This window comes from Myripristis murdjan, chromosome 8, assembly GCF_902150065.1.
Source record: "Myripristis murdjan chromosome 8, fMyrMur1.1, whole genome shotgun sequence".
Taxonomy (NCBI): domain Eukaryota; kingdom Metazoa; phylum Chordata; class Actinopteri; order Holocentriformes; family Holocentridae; genus Myripristis; species Myripristis murdjan.
This window is the reverse complement of record NC_043987.1, coordinates 26,707,664-26,723,881: the sequence shown is the minus strand read 5'-3', so window position 1 is coordinate 26,723,881 and position 16,218 is coordinate 26,707,664. Positions and strand designations below refer to the sequence as shown.

Below are 16,218 nucleotides of genomic sequence, written 5' to 3'. Positions count from 1 at the left end.
TGCAGTTGTTTTGTCTGTGTCTCAGCCGGCACTATTTTTGGCCACTATTATTTCTCTGCCGGGATATAACAGTCTGAGTGGGCAGTGATATTACTGGAGGTGAACCCATCTGCTCGCTGTACGGCCCGGCCGATGGGCAGGAGCGATCAGGAATGATGAGCGGCGTCTGCCAACCTTTTAATACCCGAAACTTAGCGAAGATAGAACCTGTCACTCTGCGTTAAATACTTATGTTGACATGTGAGGAGGCTTTACTATGCACATTTTGAATTGTACATTAGATGCAAATGGAAAGCCAGCTGTGCTTAGAAAAAAAAACAAAAAACACACATGGACGGATCATTTCTAACAAACAAAATGTTTTTATTTATGTTAACATGCTGTCATTGAGTATAGCACTGCTTAAAACTAAGGTTATATCCGCAGGTCATGTAACTGCAGGGTTTTTTTTTTTTTTCCTTCGAACAAAGCCTGACTCAGCTGCGCCTGTACTACAAGACCCAGCAGTCAGAAATCTTTACCTATCTAGAACTGACATTCAGAAACAAACACAGAAAACAAGGGAGGACGAGGGTGTTACGAGGCAAAACGGTAGGAAAAGGGGAGAGGGTGGTGGAAGGAGGCTCATGGAAACGCAATTAATAGATGCAGCGACGGGCCGGCTTCAGCGCAGCGCCGCTCCCATCAGGCTGCAGGGCCTGTCGACTCGGCTCAGTCGGCGGGGTTCCCACCGAGGGAGGAGGGGCCTGGGTTACAGAGCTGGTGCCGTGACATCCGCCCTTCCTAAATCCTGTCTACCCTCCCGCCAAAGTAAAATAGAAAGCTTTCAGCGGCGGTGGAGAGGAGGTCAGTAGCCATGGAGACAGCGAGTTCTCACCCCGGCTCGCATCGAGCACCCCGTTATCTCCACAACACCCTCCCCTGTCCCTGCGTCCATTTGCGCTATCACTCCGACACTTCAGAAATTTGCCTGTGGAGGGGAAGGGAAGGGAAGGGGGAGGGTGTGTGTGTGTGTTAAACATGCAGCAGCACACAGACCGAGGCGGCTGCAACAGAGGAGTGAAGCAAAGAAAAAAAAAATAGCACCAGAGAAGGGTAGAATCATAAAAAAACAACAACAAAAACAACATCAACAACAAAAACAGCCCACTTTCACCTGTGGTTTTTGCCCAAATTATCGTCACATGCACAAGTCGCCCAACCCGTCCGAGTCCCGTCCTGACTACCGCTCACCTCCTCGACCTCCTGGAGTCTCCTCACCACGTTTCACATACACAACGACCACACGACGTCAGCACCCCCCTTCCCTTGATATTAGCTCAACACAATAACTACGTTTCAAGGCCTTTATCTACGGGCAGCTATTCCGCAACAACACTAACAATCTGGTATGTCTCACTTGGCTATTAAAAAAAAAAAAAAAGACAAGTTACCAAGTCTGCTGTTACTGGAATAGGCCGATGCAGCGCTCAGGTCGACTGGCCTATATTCCATACTCAAGCTAACAGTGGAGCTGTACATAAAAACAAACAAACAAACAAACAAACAAACAAACAAAACAAAACAACAGCTTTTTTTTTGGCAGATTCTAACGAGAGAGCCTAAGCTGCAGTAGTAGTGAAAGTAAAGCACATGGCTTGTGGATGATGATGATGATGATGATGAAAGGAGAGGAGAAAAAAAAAATATGGAATGACGTGATGGGCCTCGACGGGGCAGCTTTGGGGTCTGGAGACGAGAAAAAGTTGCGGTAACGTCCTCGATTTGTCACCGAGGAGGAAGATGACGCCAGCAGCCGCGTGCCAGCCTGGAGTTTTAGGGGAGATCTTTGTGTTCGGTTGTTGATTCCTTAATGATCTGCAAGGAAGAGAAATCAGAGTCAGAGACAGGAGAAAAGGTGACGTGCAGCACGGGAAGCATCAGGTGTGTGTTCAGTGTGAGCCAGGGTGGGTGAAAACCCGGGTGTTACACAATGTAGCACAGCGCCCTCCAGAGGCGACCGCCAGGTGCTGCAGTATGGATCAGCCTATTTCACTGTGAGCGGGTTGTGCTGTGCTGCGTTCAGGTGCATACTGTACCTCCCCATCCCTGGTCTCCACAGTTCGGACCATGATGCTCCTCTTCACGTGGGCCTCTGGGGTCTTGGTGTCCAAATTGGTTTCTGACGGAGGAGCAGAGGCACAAAATGGTGAACACAAAAATAGTGAATACAACAATGATGTAATTTATTACTGTATATTGTTATTAGGCATCTTGTAAAGCGGAGTATTCGTGGAAGTTTGTATTTTCAGTTTTCACTCTGATTTGTTTTGTCATTCATTTTGTTTACAGTAAATTAAGGCGACTACTTCATCATGGGTTCATTTTTCTTATTTTTAAACAAAAGCACTTGAATGCAACACAGTATCAGAGGCAGGATCTTACACAGAACACTTAAAGGCAGCACAAACTTTTTTTTTTTTTTTTTTTTTTTTTTAGATTTTAGATTATATAGTCACATTTTCTCTCCTTTTTCTCCCAAAGTTTTAAGTGAGAAACCTACACCAAAGTTTTCTGCTGCTCAGGTTAAAGCTCACACCCATGATTTTAAGTCCTGGATGTTTGAATTTAGTCCATAAGACATTTTTTCTTTCGACTACTTTCTGGTATATGTACACTCTGTTGTGGGAGTCCAAGCGCAAGAAAGAGGAATGGTGGATTCATGTGTAATCAATAAATCAGAAAAATGTGCTTCTTATTTGATATTTCGCCAGGTTAACTATCATAACTAAGTAAGAAGAAACAAAATCCAAATCGTCCTTTTCCCAATGTCCATGATCATTTTCTGTTTTTGATTGCTAATTCTTGTTGTTTGTTGTTGTTTGGGTTGTCTTGTGTCTTGATTTCGGTACAATGCCTGCATTCAAACGTCTAAAACAGCAGGGTGTTTGTGGTGCTGTTAAACAGATGTGAAATAAATCGGCTGGAGCAGGAAAAAAGCACAGGTGTGGTCTTTTCACATAATAACCAGGGATGTGGTGGAGGGAAAACCCACTTCAACTCAGTAAACCCCGACTCTCAGGCTGAAATAAAGTGGAATTAAAATGTGACGGTTTTCAAGGTAGACAAAAGGCAAATTTATGGTTTTACAAATGTATAGCTGTTTTTGTTCATATGGTTATTATTTGCTTCATTGTGCTCCCTAACTGGAGTTCAGACAGCTTTCAAAGCAAATGCAGTAAATTCAAAAAAGGTGAAAAATGAGCGGATCACTCGTCACTCACCTCTGAACTGCAGGTTGGCAAAGCTCTGAACAGGAACAGTGATCCTGGAGGAGGAGAGGAGGAAAGAACTAAACTCACTGAAAATAAACAGGAATTATTCACTTTTACTCTTCAAAATCGAAATCGTCCCGACCGACTCCCTCTCACCTGCTCTCCTCCCCCTCCAGGAGTTTCCTGTAGGTGGCGATCTCGACATCCAGGGCCAGTTTGACGTTGAGGAGGTCCTGGTACTCCTGCAGGTGCCGGGCCATCTCCTCCTTCAGCGCCTGGATCTCCTCCTCCAGGCGGCTCACCGTATCCTGGTAACCGCCCGTCTCCGTGGCAAAGCGGTCCTCCATGTCTCGCAGCTGGCGCTCCAGAGACTCGTTCTGATCGAGGAGGAGGAGGAGGAGGAGGAGAGACCAATGAACACTGATGAACACTGACACCTGATGGAGCACGCTGACGTTTATATATAAGTGACAATTATGGATTGATGTATATGAGTGTTTGAGGGCTGATGTTAACACCGATATTTTCTTTTTTTAGTCAGTAGTCGATATGTGATGCACACCTTCAGCATCTTTTACAGTTCATGTAAAAAAATACTAGCAGTTCCTAAGACTGTGTGTGATTGACCGCGTCTCCTTACTGTCCCGCGGAGAGCGTCCAGGTCGCAGGTCATCGCTTGGATCTGCCGGCGATAGTCATTGGCCTCCTGCTTGGCCTGGCGCAGAGCCTCCGCGTTCCTATTGGCCGCATCCGTCAGGTCAGCAAACTGTGCACGAAACCAAACAACACAACAGCTTGGATGAGACCGTGTTGTGGATGATGGACTTCTGCGCTTTTTACATGATCATGGCCGTTATATCATCATCATGTTGGTATTAATTTGACTTTGCCTCTTCATACTGTCCTGTTTTTGCATTTGAAATATACTGCAAATATCTTGATCTTTTTTATAATTCTCACTGATCACTGTTTATCTTTTCATTTAACTATTTAACCGTGCAACAATTTATACCTGCAGGACTTGACAGCATTTCAACAGTGCAATACCCCGGTGTTTATAGGGTGTATATAGGTGTACTTTTTATATATGCACAGTTTTGTATTTCTGTATTTATTGCAATGTTTTGTAGGATTAATGCACATATTTATACACAATGCACATACTTTTTTACAACTACAATTAATGCACAAGTTGGATTAATGCACATATTTACACATAAGGCACATAATGCACATACTTTTTTACAACTACGATTAATGCACAATGCACAAGCAGGATTAATTCACATATTTATACATAATGCACATATGTTTTTTTTGTTTTTGTTTTTACAAATGTCTAATGCACATATTTTTATATTTCTTATTTATTTTTCTATATCTTAAGATTTCACCTCTGCTTATAATATATTCTTCTCTTGATAATTTGAGCAGCTGCAACTGCAATTTCCCCTCAGGGATCAATAAAGTGCCTCTGCTTCTGATTATTTTCCCCGTTATATTGATTATCCATATTCTCCTTCCATGTAAATTGGATGGAAGATGGATATTTTTCTGTCTGCATATGTTCTACTGCTGCTGTTTTACACAAGCTCATGCATGCTGTAATTAATACATTTTAACACGTTTCCTCCACACTGTCATAATTCTCAGCTGTGTTAATTTAACACCAGCGTTTGGTGTCGTCTAATGTCATTTATATTCTATTTTTCTTTGCTGCATGATCCACTTCCCCCCCAGGGCTCATTAAAGTTTTATTTTATCTTATTTTGATGTGTATTTTTCTACTCCTCAGTCCTGGCAGGCATAACGAAAGGCGTCCCAGTGGGTCCTGACCTTGGAGCGGTACCACTCCTCCGTCTCCTGCATGTTTGAGTTGGCCATGGCTTCGTACTGGACCCTGATGTCTCTCAGCGCAGCGGTCAGGTCTGGTTTGGACATGTCCATGTCCACGTGCACCTGCTGGGCCACGACCTGCTCCTGGAGCTCACGCTGCTCCTGACATGAGGAGATGTGGAGGAGATAAAGCAGAAAATCAGCATTCAAAGGAGTTAAGGGATGTTAGTGATTTTTCTTTGACCTTTTTTTTTTTCTTAGTTTTCATTTTATTTTCTGATGCACTCCACTTACCTCCTCATGAATCTTCCTCAGAAAGTTAATCTCATCTTGCAGGGCATCAATCTTCCTCTCCAGCTGGACACGGTTTAGAGATGCCTCATCCACATCCTATAAGAGGAGAGGAATGTGAGGGAGTGAGTGTGAATGTTCAGAGATGTGTGTATGATTAGATTACTGGTTGAGAGGATGAAGCAAATATCATGAATATTACCTGTCTGAAGGCATTCAGGTTGTTCTCTGCATCCTGGCGAAGGTTCATCTCATCTTGCAGCCTGAAAGAAACACAAACAGGAGTAAAAAACTAGAACAAAGGTGTGTCATACCTGTATTTAATTCCCATATATATCAATACATGAACAAAAGCAAAACTTTTTCCTGATTCCATTCAACTACACATAAATAAAACTGCATTTTCTCTTGAAACAAAATCCCAATTACCTCTAAACGAGTGCACAAAATGAAAAATGTATGGCTTTTTTTCTCACGACCAAACAAGTAACAAGTTCTATCAAAGCAACATCGCAGCATTAACCAATTTAATCATCATTATTATTGTTATTGTTGTTTTTGACATGGTACTACTTTTGAAAAGCACATGCAAAAACTCAAGTCTTGTTTAGTGTGCTTTTAAATGACAAAAAATCCATCAAAGACTGAACATTTTGTTGCAACATCCCAATAATTTTCTCATTTAACCATCACGCATGACATAGAAAATGACTTTTTCCTTTTTTTTTTGCCAATTCCTTTATGCAGAATTCAGTCAGAAGAGACTTTTCTCTATTATAAAACCGTGGAGATGGAAATCCATTTCAAGCATGTCTGTGAGTGGGAGCTCCAGTGCAGCTCCACGCGCTGCAGGGGAAGGCCGGGGCGCAGCTGAATAGGTGGCTCACGCATCATTAGACATTCACTCCAGTCAGGCAGCCAGAGGCCTTTCCCACGGGGTGGAGTTTACACACTCACAAAGGGTCCGCATACACACCCACACACACACAACAGTGCAATCCATCAGAAACACACACAGAAGCGCACACATGCTCACAGACGAAGGGCAACATCTGTACGGGATCGTGCGGAGTTAGTTGAATGGAGTGGCAGGAGGAAAGCAGCAGGAAACACAAGGTGACCTTTGACCCTCTCATCCACGGTTATCGCTATTCACTCTGAATTCTTTCAGGGGACCAGCAGCCCTGTGGTAATCAGAGGAAAGGAGACTCTGAAATAGACCGTTCTGCCTTCCTGGATGTCCAGTCATTGATTCTCCAGAAAAAAAAAAAAATCGCAGTATAAATTTATACTGAATGAGCCAATTAAGTGAAGAAAAGTCTTGTATTAAAACTGCTGCTGTGCCAAGTCCAGTGAATCAGTGTTTTAGGATACATGGAAGAGAACATCTGCCTGGCTCTCTGCTCTCTTTGTTGGGAGCTACTATTGTGTTCCCCTTCATTCCTGCACACCAATTCAATGGCGACTGGAGGTCCGGTCAGGATCAAGTTTGTAAAGAGGGATCCAGGAGTAAAGCTCGCCCAGAGCACAGCGGCTTGCATTCCAACAATTCAGAGACGAAGCAAAATCTGCATATAAATGCTTTAAAAAAAAAAAAAAAAAAAATCCCAGGGATGCAGCACGAGTGAGTGTGCGCCTTATTTTCGCCTGATAGACCTATAATGTAACGTCCCTTTTCCTCAGGAAACGGATTAGTAGCAAAATTCTAAAACAACAAGCAACACAACACCAAAGCCAATCTGACCAAAGGCTGTTTAACTGGGCATTTGTAAGCAATATTTGATCATCTAAATACTGAAACAACAGTTAAACCATTTAGTAGAATCTTTTTTTCCAGGGCAGCAACTAACAACAAGTACAATGAGTCCAAATGTTGAATAAATGTCCCTTTTTATATTATCAAAAAGTACAAGCAGCCAAAATAGAGTAAAACATTGATTATAAATCAATGTTTTGGAGTGAGTGCTTGGGGAAAAAAGTGCAAGAACAAAAGAGAGTTGTTTTTTTCCCCCATAATTACATCCAACATGTGTCTCCACCCCCAGCAGGAGTCACACCCCTCTCCCTCCTACCTCTGCTTGAGCGTGGCCACATCTCCAGCCAGGTTGTCCCTCTCTATCTCCAGCCGGGCTTTCCCGGTGGTGAGGCCGTCCACCTGCCTGCGCAGCTCCCTCAGCTCCTCCTGGTAGATGTCCCCCATGCGGCTGGGCTCCTTCCCCCTCAGCTGGTTCAGCTCCGTCACCAGCACCTTGTTCTGCTGCTCCAGGAAGCGCACCTTCTCTATGTAGCTGGCAAAGCGGTCGTTCAGGCCCATCATCTCCACCTTCTCATTGGTGCGCGTCTCCTTGTACTGGGCCTTCATCAGCGAGTCGGCGGAGAAGTCCAGCCGGTCCGCGGGGCTCCCCAGCAGCAGGGCCGTGCTGGTTGAGCCCAGGGAGAGCCGGGACACGGGGCTGGAGTGGGTGAGGAGGCGAGGGCTGCCATGCCAGGAGGCGCGGCTGGAGGAGAGGCTGCTGATTCTGACCCCGCCGCCTGTACTGGCCGAACCCTGGGGGCCGAAACGCCTCCTATAGGACGACTGGACTCTCTGACTCTCCATGATGGGGAATGAAGCTCAGTCAGGGGACAAACAGGGCTTTTATAGGGGCAGACACGCCCCCCGACACCCCCTCTCTCCCCCTTTTCAACCACTCTCTATTCCAAAGCGCAGAGGCCACAGGGTGGGGCAGAAGGGAGAGAGAGTGGCAGTCAGTGAATGGGACAAAAAGAGAGAGCAAAGGGGTGGTCGACATGACACTCAAAAAAGCTGTGCCATGGATTGTTTGTGCTCGTCCACTCAACTACAAATGTGTCTTGGCCGTCTCCCTCTCTCCCCCTCTCCTCCCTCGTTCCTGGCCTCTGATGCTCTCTCTCTCTCACACTCTCTCTCTCTCTCTCTCTCCCCCTTTTTTTTGTCTGTTTCTCTCTCTTTCTGTCTCAGCTGAATGAAAAGGAATTTGTGTGACAGAGCCTGGCCACCAATTCAACATGACCACACATGCTCTCTCACAAAAACAGCAACAGAGAGAGAGAGAGAGAGAGAGAGAGACCGGACAAAAGGGAGCGAGTTGATGGAAACAGTCCTCTGCACATCCACAGTGGAAAGCGAAAACGATAAATTGAATGATGAAGTAAATAAATTAGTCTGGGAGAAAGAGTCAAAATGTTTTTGCCGTGTGGCGCAATGTTTTGGTCGATATCCAAAATATCAAACTAAGCTTGGAGGATTTGGTGGAATTACACTGTTGGGCCCGTGGCCACTTTGTGTGAGGACAGAAGCGCCATCGGGCAGAGCAGCTCGGCGGCTGTGCTCTCTCCTCCTTGGATCTCAGCGTGAAGCACAATTATATAACGAGGCAAAACAGAGAGAAACAGTTACCAAGCCTTTCTGGTGCTTGTCAGGGTGCAACTAATAAGTGCCAGCAAACATTCACCAAACACTGGCTAACTCTAATGGCAACGCCTTATATGTGGTGATGAGGTGATGTAGACTCCTTGATTAAAGTTACCGTTCTTGAGTATTATTCTTGTGGTGGGAGATGATAGATAATACATTTCCAAGGCATGTCAGTTCATTATGGAAAATGATAATAACAGATTAACGCCTGACCTAATTAAAGACTTGATTATAATGTTTGAAGGCAGACAGTTTCAAATGGGAGGGCACCCCACCTTGTTATGCCTTGTTATGATGTGGTAAAAAAAAAAAAAAAAAAAAAAAAAAAATGATGAATGCCACTCAAATTCTCAAAAAGGATAGAGCTTAGAAACGCCTCAGGAGTTCAGGACAACTCTTTAATCCCATCATAACCGAAAACGTAAGAGCATTTTGCCTCATTGTCAGTGGTTTTTGTGCATTTGCCATCAAAACATTCGATTCAAAACAGGGTTACATTAATTCTTTGGGTTATTATCATCTTTAACGTACAGGAAACAAAATGGTGTGCCCTTCCATTTGAAACTGCATAGCATGCAGACGGAGGCCTCCCATTTCTTTAAAGGAGTTCATCATGATTAAGGGAGATGGGCCTGCTAGTTAATTGTGAAATGATGAGAACATAAACATCCGAATCATCTCTGCATCCCCAGTACATCACTGGCTTTAGCGGCCTATGCTAACTAGTCATAGTCGGCATTATTTATCATTATTTCCACACTGAGAAAACTTGTTGCACCTCTGAAGCTAAATGGTGACTAAATTTAAGCGATAAGTGTGGTTAAATGTGGAAGTTTTGTATCGGAGAAAAATCGGAAAAATCAAAATTCAAGTCGTGGGAAGCTGGAATTTGTACATTTTGGCCTGAGGGTGGCGCTAGAGGAGAGGTCGTGAGTTCACACAAGTTGGCAGAATTCATCCTCTGGGCTGCATGAACGCGCTTGCAAAATTTCATGGCAATTTCCCAAACAGATTTCCAGGTATGACGGCAGACAAGCATACAGATGGACCAGTTTGACATGGCTGTCCTCGTCCGCCAGCCACTCAAAAAAACACGAACCACACGGCAAAGACACTCGCTGCTGCCTTCTCTGTTTCCATCACAGGTGAAGGTGCACCGTGAGCAGCTGAAATCATGAAATATGGAGCCGACGGACACATGGATGATTCTAGTATCTGTACTCTCATCACTTAAAGGAATATCTCAATGTTTTGGGGAAAATACCCAAATTCTCCACCTCACCCAGACTGAGACAAGATGTTTGATTCCATTTTCTTATTTACAACACAGTGTATCGTGTATTTGAAACAGAGAAGTAAGACCTAGTAATTGTAACCCCTAACACATTTATTCTTCCGTCTATCGCAGTGATCTGCACACCGCTGAAGGTCGAGGAAGATCCGGCACAAATTACTTCTCCTAAAATGACTATTGATTTACTTTTTTATATCCCAATATGTGTATTTCAAATCCACGTGATACACGGTGTAAATAAGACAGCTTTGGAGTTGCTGTAAGGTTTTATTTTTTCACTTGGACGGAGCTAGGCTAATGACTCCCATAGAGTTCAAGTCATTATGCTAAGCTAACAAAAAAATGCTACCCATAGGAGTTGAAATACTGGAAGTACAGAGGTGAAAATGGTATTGAACATCTAGTCTCAGTCTGGGTAAGTCAGAGGAGGATTCCTTTAGTGGGTACACTGACCAATGGGACAAACATATGGCTTTGATGCATGAATTATGAAAGCCTGAGTCCAGATTTTTTTCTCATGTGTTTTTACTCTTCTTAGGGCATGAACACTTTTGTGAGTCTCCATACTTCTTTAAGGATGCAGGACTGGTCTTACCATGTCATGATACTAGTATTAACATGTTTTCAGCAACAAGAACTGACAGTCTCTGCATAAAACCTCAATGGAGGGGAGCATTCGAACAGCTGATATGCAATTCCACCATAGAAACCATTGCATTTAGGAGAAAATGACTTTAAAACAGCTGTCCACTGTAGTGACCGCTATGCGCCAAAGGGTTAAATTGTACCATGGAAACATGACAAAGCAGCTTCACACACCAGAGCGTCCGACGGCTCTGAATGGAGATAAACAGCTCCAGCCTCCTGAAGACGTAAAACACACCCAACATGATTACAGCAGAGAAAAGTGGAGAAGGTGAGAACAGCAGAGGCTCCAGTGAACCTGCAGGATTATATGGACTGTTCACTGTGTGAGGGTAAGATTAATTAGCCGTCCTGCCGGCTCCACAGACAGACGGATGGTGAGACAGGGGGAGCGCAGGGGGGCCGCCGACTTAATCGAAACTCGTGAAGGACCGACGGAGGCTGCATTACAAATCCATTTCCATCCACTACCTTGGCAACCTCAGAGCCACTTAACACTGGAGCACTTGAGCCGATCTTGTTCTGACTTTCCTTTTTGAAGACGATGTGATTTGTGGGCATATGAGATTGTGAACGTTCCCCCTCTCTGAAAATGCGTCCTCGAAGATATAACAGGGATTAGCTCGCTAAAGTCCTTGACGCAGCCGCTGTCAAGACAATTACCGTCGTCGTCTTGAAATCAGTACGAGCTGCTCAGGTGCTTCACATAAATTTGTGTGCTCAAATAAATGATGTTTTTTTTTTTTTTTGCACCTGGAGCTGTGAGATACCAGTTTCCCCCACGATTCATCCATCTTCCTTTAAATCCCTATACTTGCGGCCTTGCAACAGGTAGTAAACCCACAGCTCCAGCTCACATAAAACAACTTCTTTGTTCGTGGCTGATAAAGTCATGGGGAGTGGAAAACCACAAACATTGGAGGACTGTGAATAAAACCGGGTGACTATACTATCCTGGCCCTGGAGGTGTTGGTTATAAAAACAACAGAAAACAACACAGTGACTTGAATTCCAATTGGTCTCCGTTAATAGAGGTTAAACGAGGCGGCCCACTGTATGTTTGGCAGAGATTTGTTGACTTTAAAGGCCCCGTTTGCAAAGGATTGATGGCGCGGTCGCCTCATTAAGGTGACACTGATTGTATCGGCCCCCAAGATTTCTGAGGCCATCACAACGGTTGCCTCAGATCTGGTCACTGAGGTAATATCTACCCAACACAAAGCATCCAGAGAGGGAGGGAGAGACTGACGGGAAAGAAAGGAGGGGGGGGGGGGGGGGGGGGGGGGTTCAGAGCTGCTGACTTCTCCCTCTCCTCTCCCTCTCTGCTGTTGGGAGTCAGCTGAAGGCCAAGTCAAATAGCTGATTCATGGGTCCAACATGAGGAGACACAACTCATTTGCGAGAAGCAGAAGAAAAGGGACTTTATTTGAGTCCGGACAGAATTTTAATGCCGTCGGACCCAGACTGATCTGCGGCCAAAAACTACGCAACGCTCTCTCCACTTGGTGCTCTGGCATTTTACACCCAGGGTCCTCAGTGTGAACCACCATCCCCCCTCCTCACCCCTCCACCCCCAAGGCTGCATACAGACTAAATCTGGTACTGCAGCACCTTCCTGCAGGGTTGTGCGGTGGTGTGTGTGTGTGTTTCTGCTCTAGAGCTGCACCACTGTGAAACAATCAGAAAACAACATTTTGTTTCTCTGATTCACTGCTGTGTTCTCGCCACCGCCGCTCCCTCTCTTCACTCACTCTCTAGCTCGCTTGTCCACAGCTGCTCTCTCTCTCTCTGTCTCGTTGGTGCTCAAAGCTTGCTCGCACTCTCTTTTTCTTGCCTTTTTTAAAAATGAGTTGGGAGGCTGACAACAAAGTCTAACTTTGATTTTAACATCATCAAACGAATACAAATGATGTTTTTTTTTTTTTTTTTTCTGTCCCTCATGCTGCATCGCTACATGGTAAATAAGGTTCTTCTTCCCATAGGTGTCTTCAGTCTGATCGCTGGCTCACGTGATTGGCCACTGCAGCGTGACGTCAGGTTGTGTTCTGGCAAAATTTGGCTCGATTTCTTGCCGGATGGCCACTGTGTTTTCTTGCTGAAGCCTTTATGGTACACACTCCTGCATTTGTGGATTCGGTCTGAATGCAGCCTGATGTTGAAACCACAAACAAAACCGAAGCCTGACCGACCTGCTCGAAGCACAAATGCCCCCGGCCCTGCCTGCCTCACTCAGTGTGTATATTTCCTTCAGTCAGCCCTGCTGTGTAATCTCAGTCCTCACATGGGTCTCTGCACTGCTAAGAAAGCTTCCTCTGATTCATGAGTTACCTGGTGAGAAACAGATTTAGAGGATTTTTAAACCCGGGCTGTATTAAAATTGAAATATTCATACCCATCATCTACAGCCATAAACAGCTCAACCTCACAGTTTGCTTTAAAGATGAGAAACTTACCACTTTGTTGCAGCTTCTTAGTAGCCCTCAGCATAATGTTAGCTGTTGCTGAAATTTACAAGATGGAAATTCAACTTAGCAGCAGAACAGTGTTATTTAAGGTGAGATGATGATTAAAGGCTAAATAAAACTTGTTAGAAAGGAGTTTACAAACCAGTCTTGTCTTTGGGCGTACAATTTCAAAACATATTTGACTGTACTGTGTTCCCGTCATCAAAAAGGACATTTATAATGTTTATGAGGCTGACAAAGAGTGTCATGCTGGATTGTGTTGAAGGAAACAAGAAGCTGCAGCAGAGTGGGACGTTTCTCATCACTAAAGCCAGCAGTGAGGTTGTGCTATATCAACATTTAATACGGCCTGGGTTGGAAAATACCGAACTTATCCATTAGCCATCCGCCCGCAGGCCTCGGTGCAGATCTACAGCTCTCACATGTGGTTTATATTAATCTATCTGCTGCACATGGCTCTGTCTGTGATGGTGCGGATTACTGCGGCCGACAAGCTGTGGCTGCACAGTCTCCGGGCCTCCCAGGTACATTTGTACTCCTGAGACATGACAGATACTGCAACACAGAAGCTGAATGCTGTTGTGGCACTGAAGCAGCAAGGCCTCATGGGAATGGGCTATGATGGAAAGCAGGGGAGCTTAACTGGGACAGACAGGCCGGCTATATGACTCAGCACCGGCGGGTCCAAACACAGTGCAGTCACAAAGAGCGGCGGTGGAGAGCCGGTTCAGGCCTGGAGCTGCAGTCTGCCTGTCAGCAGTAATGCTGGAGGCCCAGATACAGCACACAGACAAAGCTGCATGCCACACCAGCCCAACACATACCAAGCAAATACCGCAAAACACAAACCCAACCTGGCAACTGTTTTTCAAGGCTGATTCAGAGACTGCAGATTGATCATATTCTGTGCTGGTAATCAAAACTTTGCATTTACACTACCCAAAAAGCACAATTATGGAGTGGTTCCCCCATAACTGTTTTCTTGTCAGGGTTGGAAAGCCTCTAAAAGAGCATTTAGAGACAAACCAATGCTAATAGCATTCTGTAAGATGGGTTACCACCTCCTTAGAGGTATAATTCACCCAAAATGGAAATATTACCTTGATGTCCTCACCCTCATGTGGGTTAAAACACTGGTGAAGTTTGGATGTCAATATACCACACAATGGGCTGGCTGCCCTTTAGCAGCCCTTTCCAAAACAACTGGAAAGTGTATTATGACCTTGATGTTAATGAAGAACATTTGTTTTGAGGTCCAAAATGATCAAAATAATGACCTTAAAACGACTCCAAACAGAGTAATCAAAGTGTTTGTAATGTAGATCCATAAAAATCAAGCATTCACCCATTATCTCTTTCTTTAGTCAGAAATACAAAATGGATCTTGAAAATGTTCCCTGAAAGGTGTTTATACAGCTGTGGCCTAAGACACAAGAGGGAAGAAAGGTGGGAACCTCCTTCGTATCAGAGGTGGGTGACACCGACCTGCCTGCATGTTATATTTCATAGAGGCGTCATATCGTCTTTCATTATTCAGGATATGAATCGCTCCAAGTCAGAAAATGTGATAAGGAATGGCATGTCAGGTCCAAAACACTGCGACTTGAATACGAAACAGCAGCTAAACATTAAACGCTTTCCTTCATACCAGCTGTCATGTGACAGGGTTTTCCCCCTGGCACATTTTTCTCTCGAGCTACAAGCAAGACTTTTTTTTTTGAGTAATTACTGTTTGGAAACTTTACAAATAGAATAAAGAAAATAGTTTTAATTAGTTCATTTTAGCCATTTTAGTTGCTCGCTCATGTCTCGTAGCAGGTTACTTAATCTTAGTAGGATTTTGTCTGCTGGTTCAGGATGTCTCCCAGTGCAATTTCCCAGTGTGAAATCTTTCCATTAATATGTGTTCATCTAGAAAGAGTGCACAGTTCAACTACTGTAATTTTACTGTGGAAGTTAATTTGGAAATTGGACAAAAAAACTACTCTTTGCACTCTACACTGTGTTAATGTTAATTAGCCACTGTAATTGTGCTAAATCTCCAAGTCTTGACTGTATGCGTAAACCAAGGGGGCATTGAATGAATCAATTAATTAAGGCAATAAAACCCAAACCTGCCAAAACAAATGCATCTTTGTGTTACGGCGACTCAAGAAAAGGGCCCTTTGTCTGATCCAATCTGTTTTCCCATCTCCCAGCCAGATATGGTAGTAAGAAATCTCTCCTTCCTGCGTCTGCTCCTGTTTTTTCTCAGAGGGGGTGAGAAAGAAAAGGATGAGGGAAAGAGAGGGGAAAGAACTAATGCATCAGTCAAGCAGCTTCTTGCTTCCAACAATGGGCTCAGTCTACTGTGGGCTTTTATTTACTGGACTCACTGGTGTCTGGACAAGACCAGCGGCGAGCAGAACTGTCCTCCCACATGCAGAAACAAACTAACACATGAATGCTGATGGAAGAGAACAAAAACAATTTATTCGTTTTTGAGGGAAGCCATGATATATATATTTTTATATATATATAAAAACACTGTCATTAAACATACTGTTCTTTTCTTACTGTAAAATAAATTTGATACACTAGACTTTGCACTGCAAGTCCGGTCAAGATACATAATCATACATTTACATATATAGATTTCTAAACAACTAGCTCATGTTCATTTGCTTACCCCAGGGTTCTTCTCTCACAGGCGGATGACTTTTTTATACAAGAAGCACATCGTCATTTCCAATACTGAGCTGATTTTAGCTGCCTTTAGCCAGTAGCAGCCCCATGAAAAATTGATATATTAGAGTTAAGGCCTTAGCAAACCTTTTGCCATGGCAATCGTTCAATACTGGTCGTCTGAACCCTGGGCTAAACAAAGTCGTCTTAGTGGGTGGAAGAGCGGACTCTGACATCTAGTACCAGCTCTGGTCCTGCTCATCTTTGGCTCGCACACTCAAAACACACATCTCAAGCTGTTCGAAAAAGCGTTAAATCTTCTTTTTTTTTTTC

The 16,218-nt window shown here is 44.2% G+C and overlaps 1 protein-coding gene across 2 annotated transcripts; it reads right to left on the bottom strand.

The window, feature by feature from the left end:
- Window positions 1-402: 402 nt before the first annotated feature.
- gfap (glial fibrillary acidic protein) lies at window positions 403-8,109 on the bottom strand. 2 transcript variants are annotated; one of them, XM_030058572.1, is made up of 9 exons: window positions 7,454-8,109; window positions 5,584-5,644; window positions 5,385-5,480; window positions 5,091-5,252; window positions 3,895-4,020; window positions 3,411-3,631; window positions 3,264-3,331; window positions 2,079-2,161; window positions 403-1,857 (listed from the first exon to the last, which is right to left on the bottom strand). In XM_030058572.1, the coding sequence occupies exons 1-9, from the start codon at window positions 7,978-7,980 to the stop codon at window positions 1,816-1,818; spliced, it is 1,386 nt and encodes a 461-aa protein (XP_029914432.1). In that variant the 5' UTR covers window positions 7,981-8,109; the 3' UTR covers window positions 403-1,815. The 2 variants fall into 2 exon arrangements, with proteins under 2 accessions (XP_029914432.1, XP_029914433.1); XM_030058573.1 differs by having other exon boundaries at window positions 3,264-3,307; window positions 7,454-8,100.
- Window positions 8,110-16,218: the final 8,109 nt, after the last annotated feature.

Coding starts and splice junctions, on each gene's coding strand:
- gfap (XM_030058572.1), bottom strand. CDS start 7,980: ATGGAGAGTCAGAGAGTCCAGTCGTCCTATAGGAGGCGTTTCGGCCCC. Junction 5,253..5,384: donor TGAGGAAGATTCATGAGGAG/GTAAGTGGAGTG, acceptor TCCTCATGTCAG/GAGCAGCGTGAGCTCCAGGA. Junction 3,632..3,894: donor TGGACGCTCTCCGCGGGACA/GTAAGGAGACGC, acceptor CTCCTCGATCAG/AACGAGTCTCTGGAGCGCCA.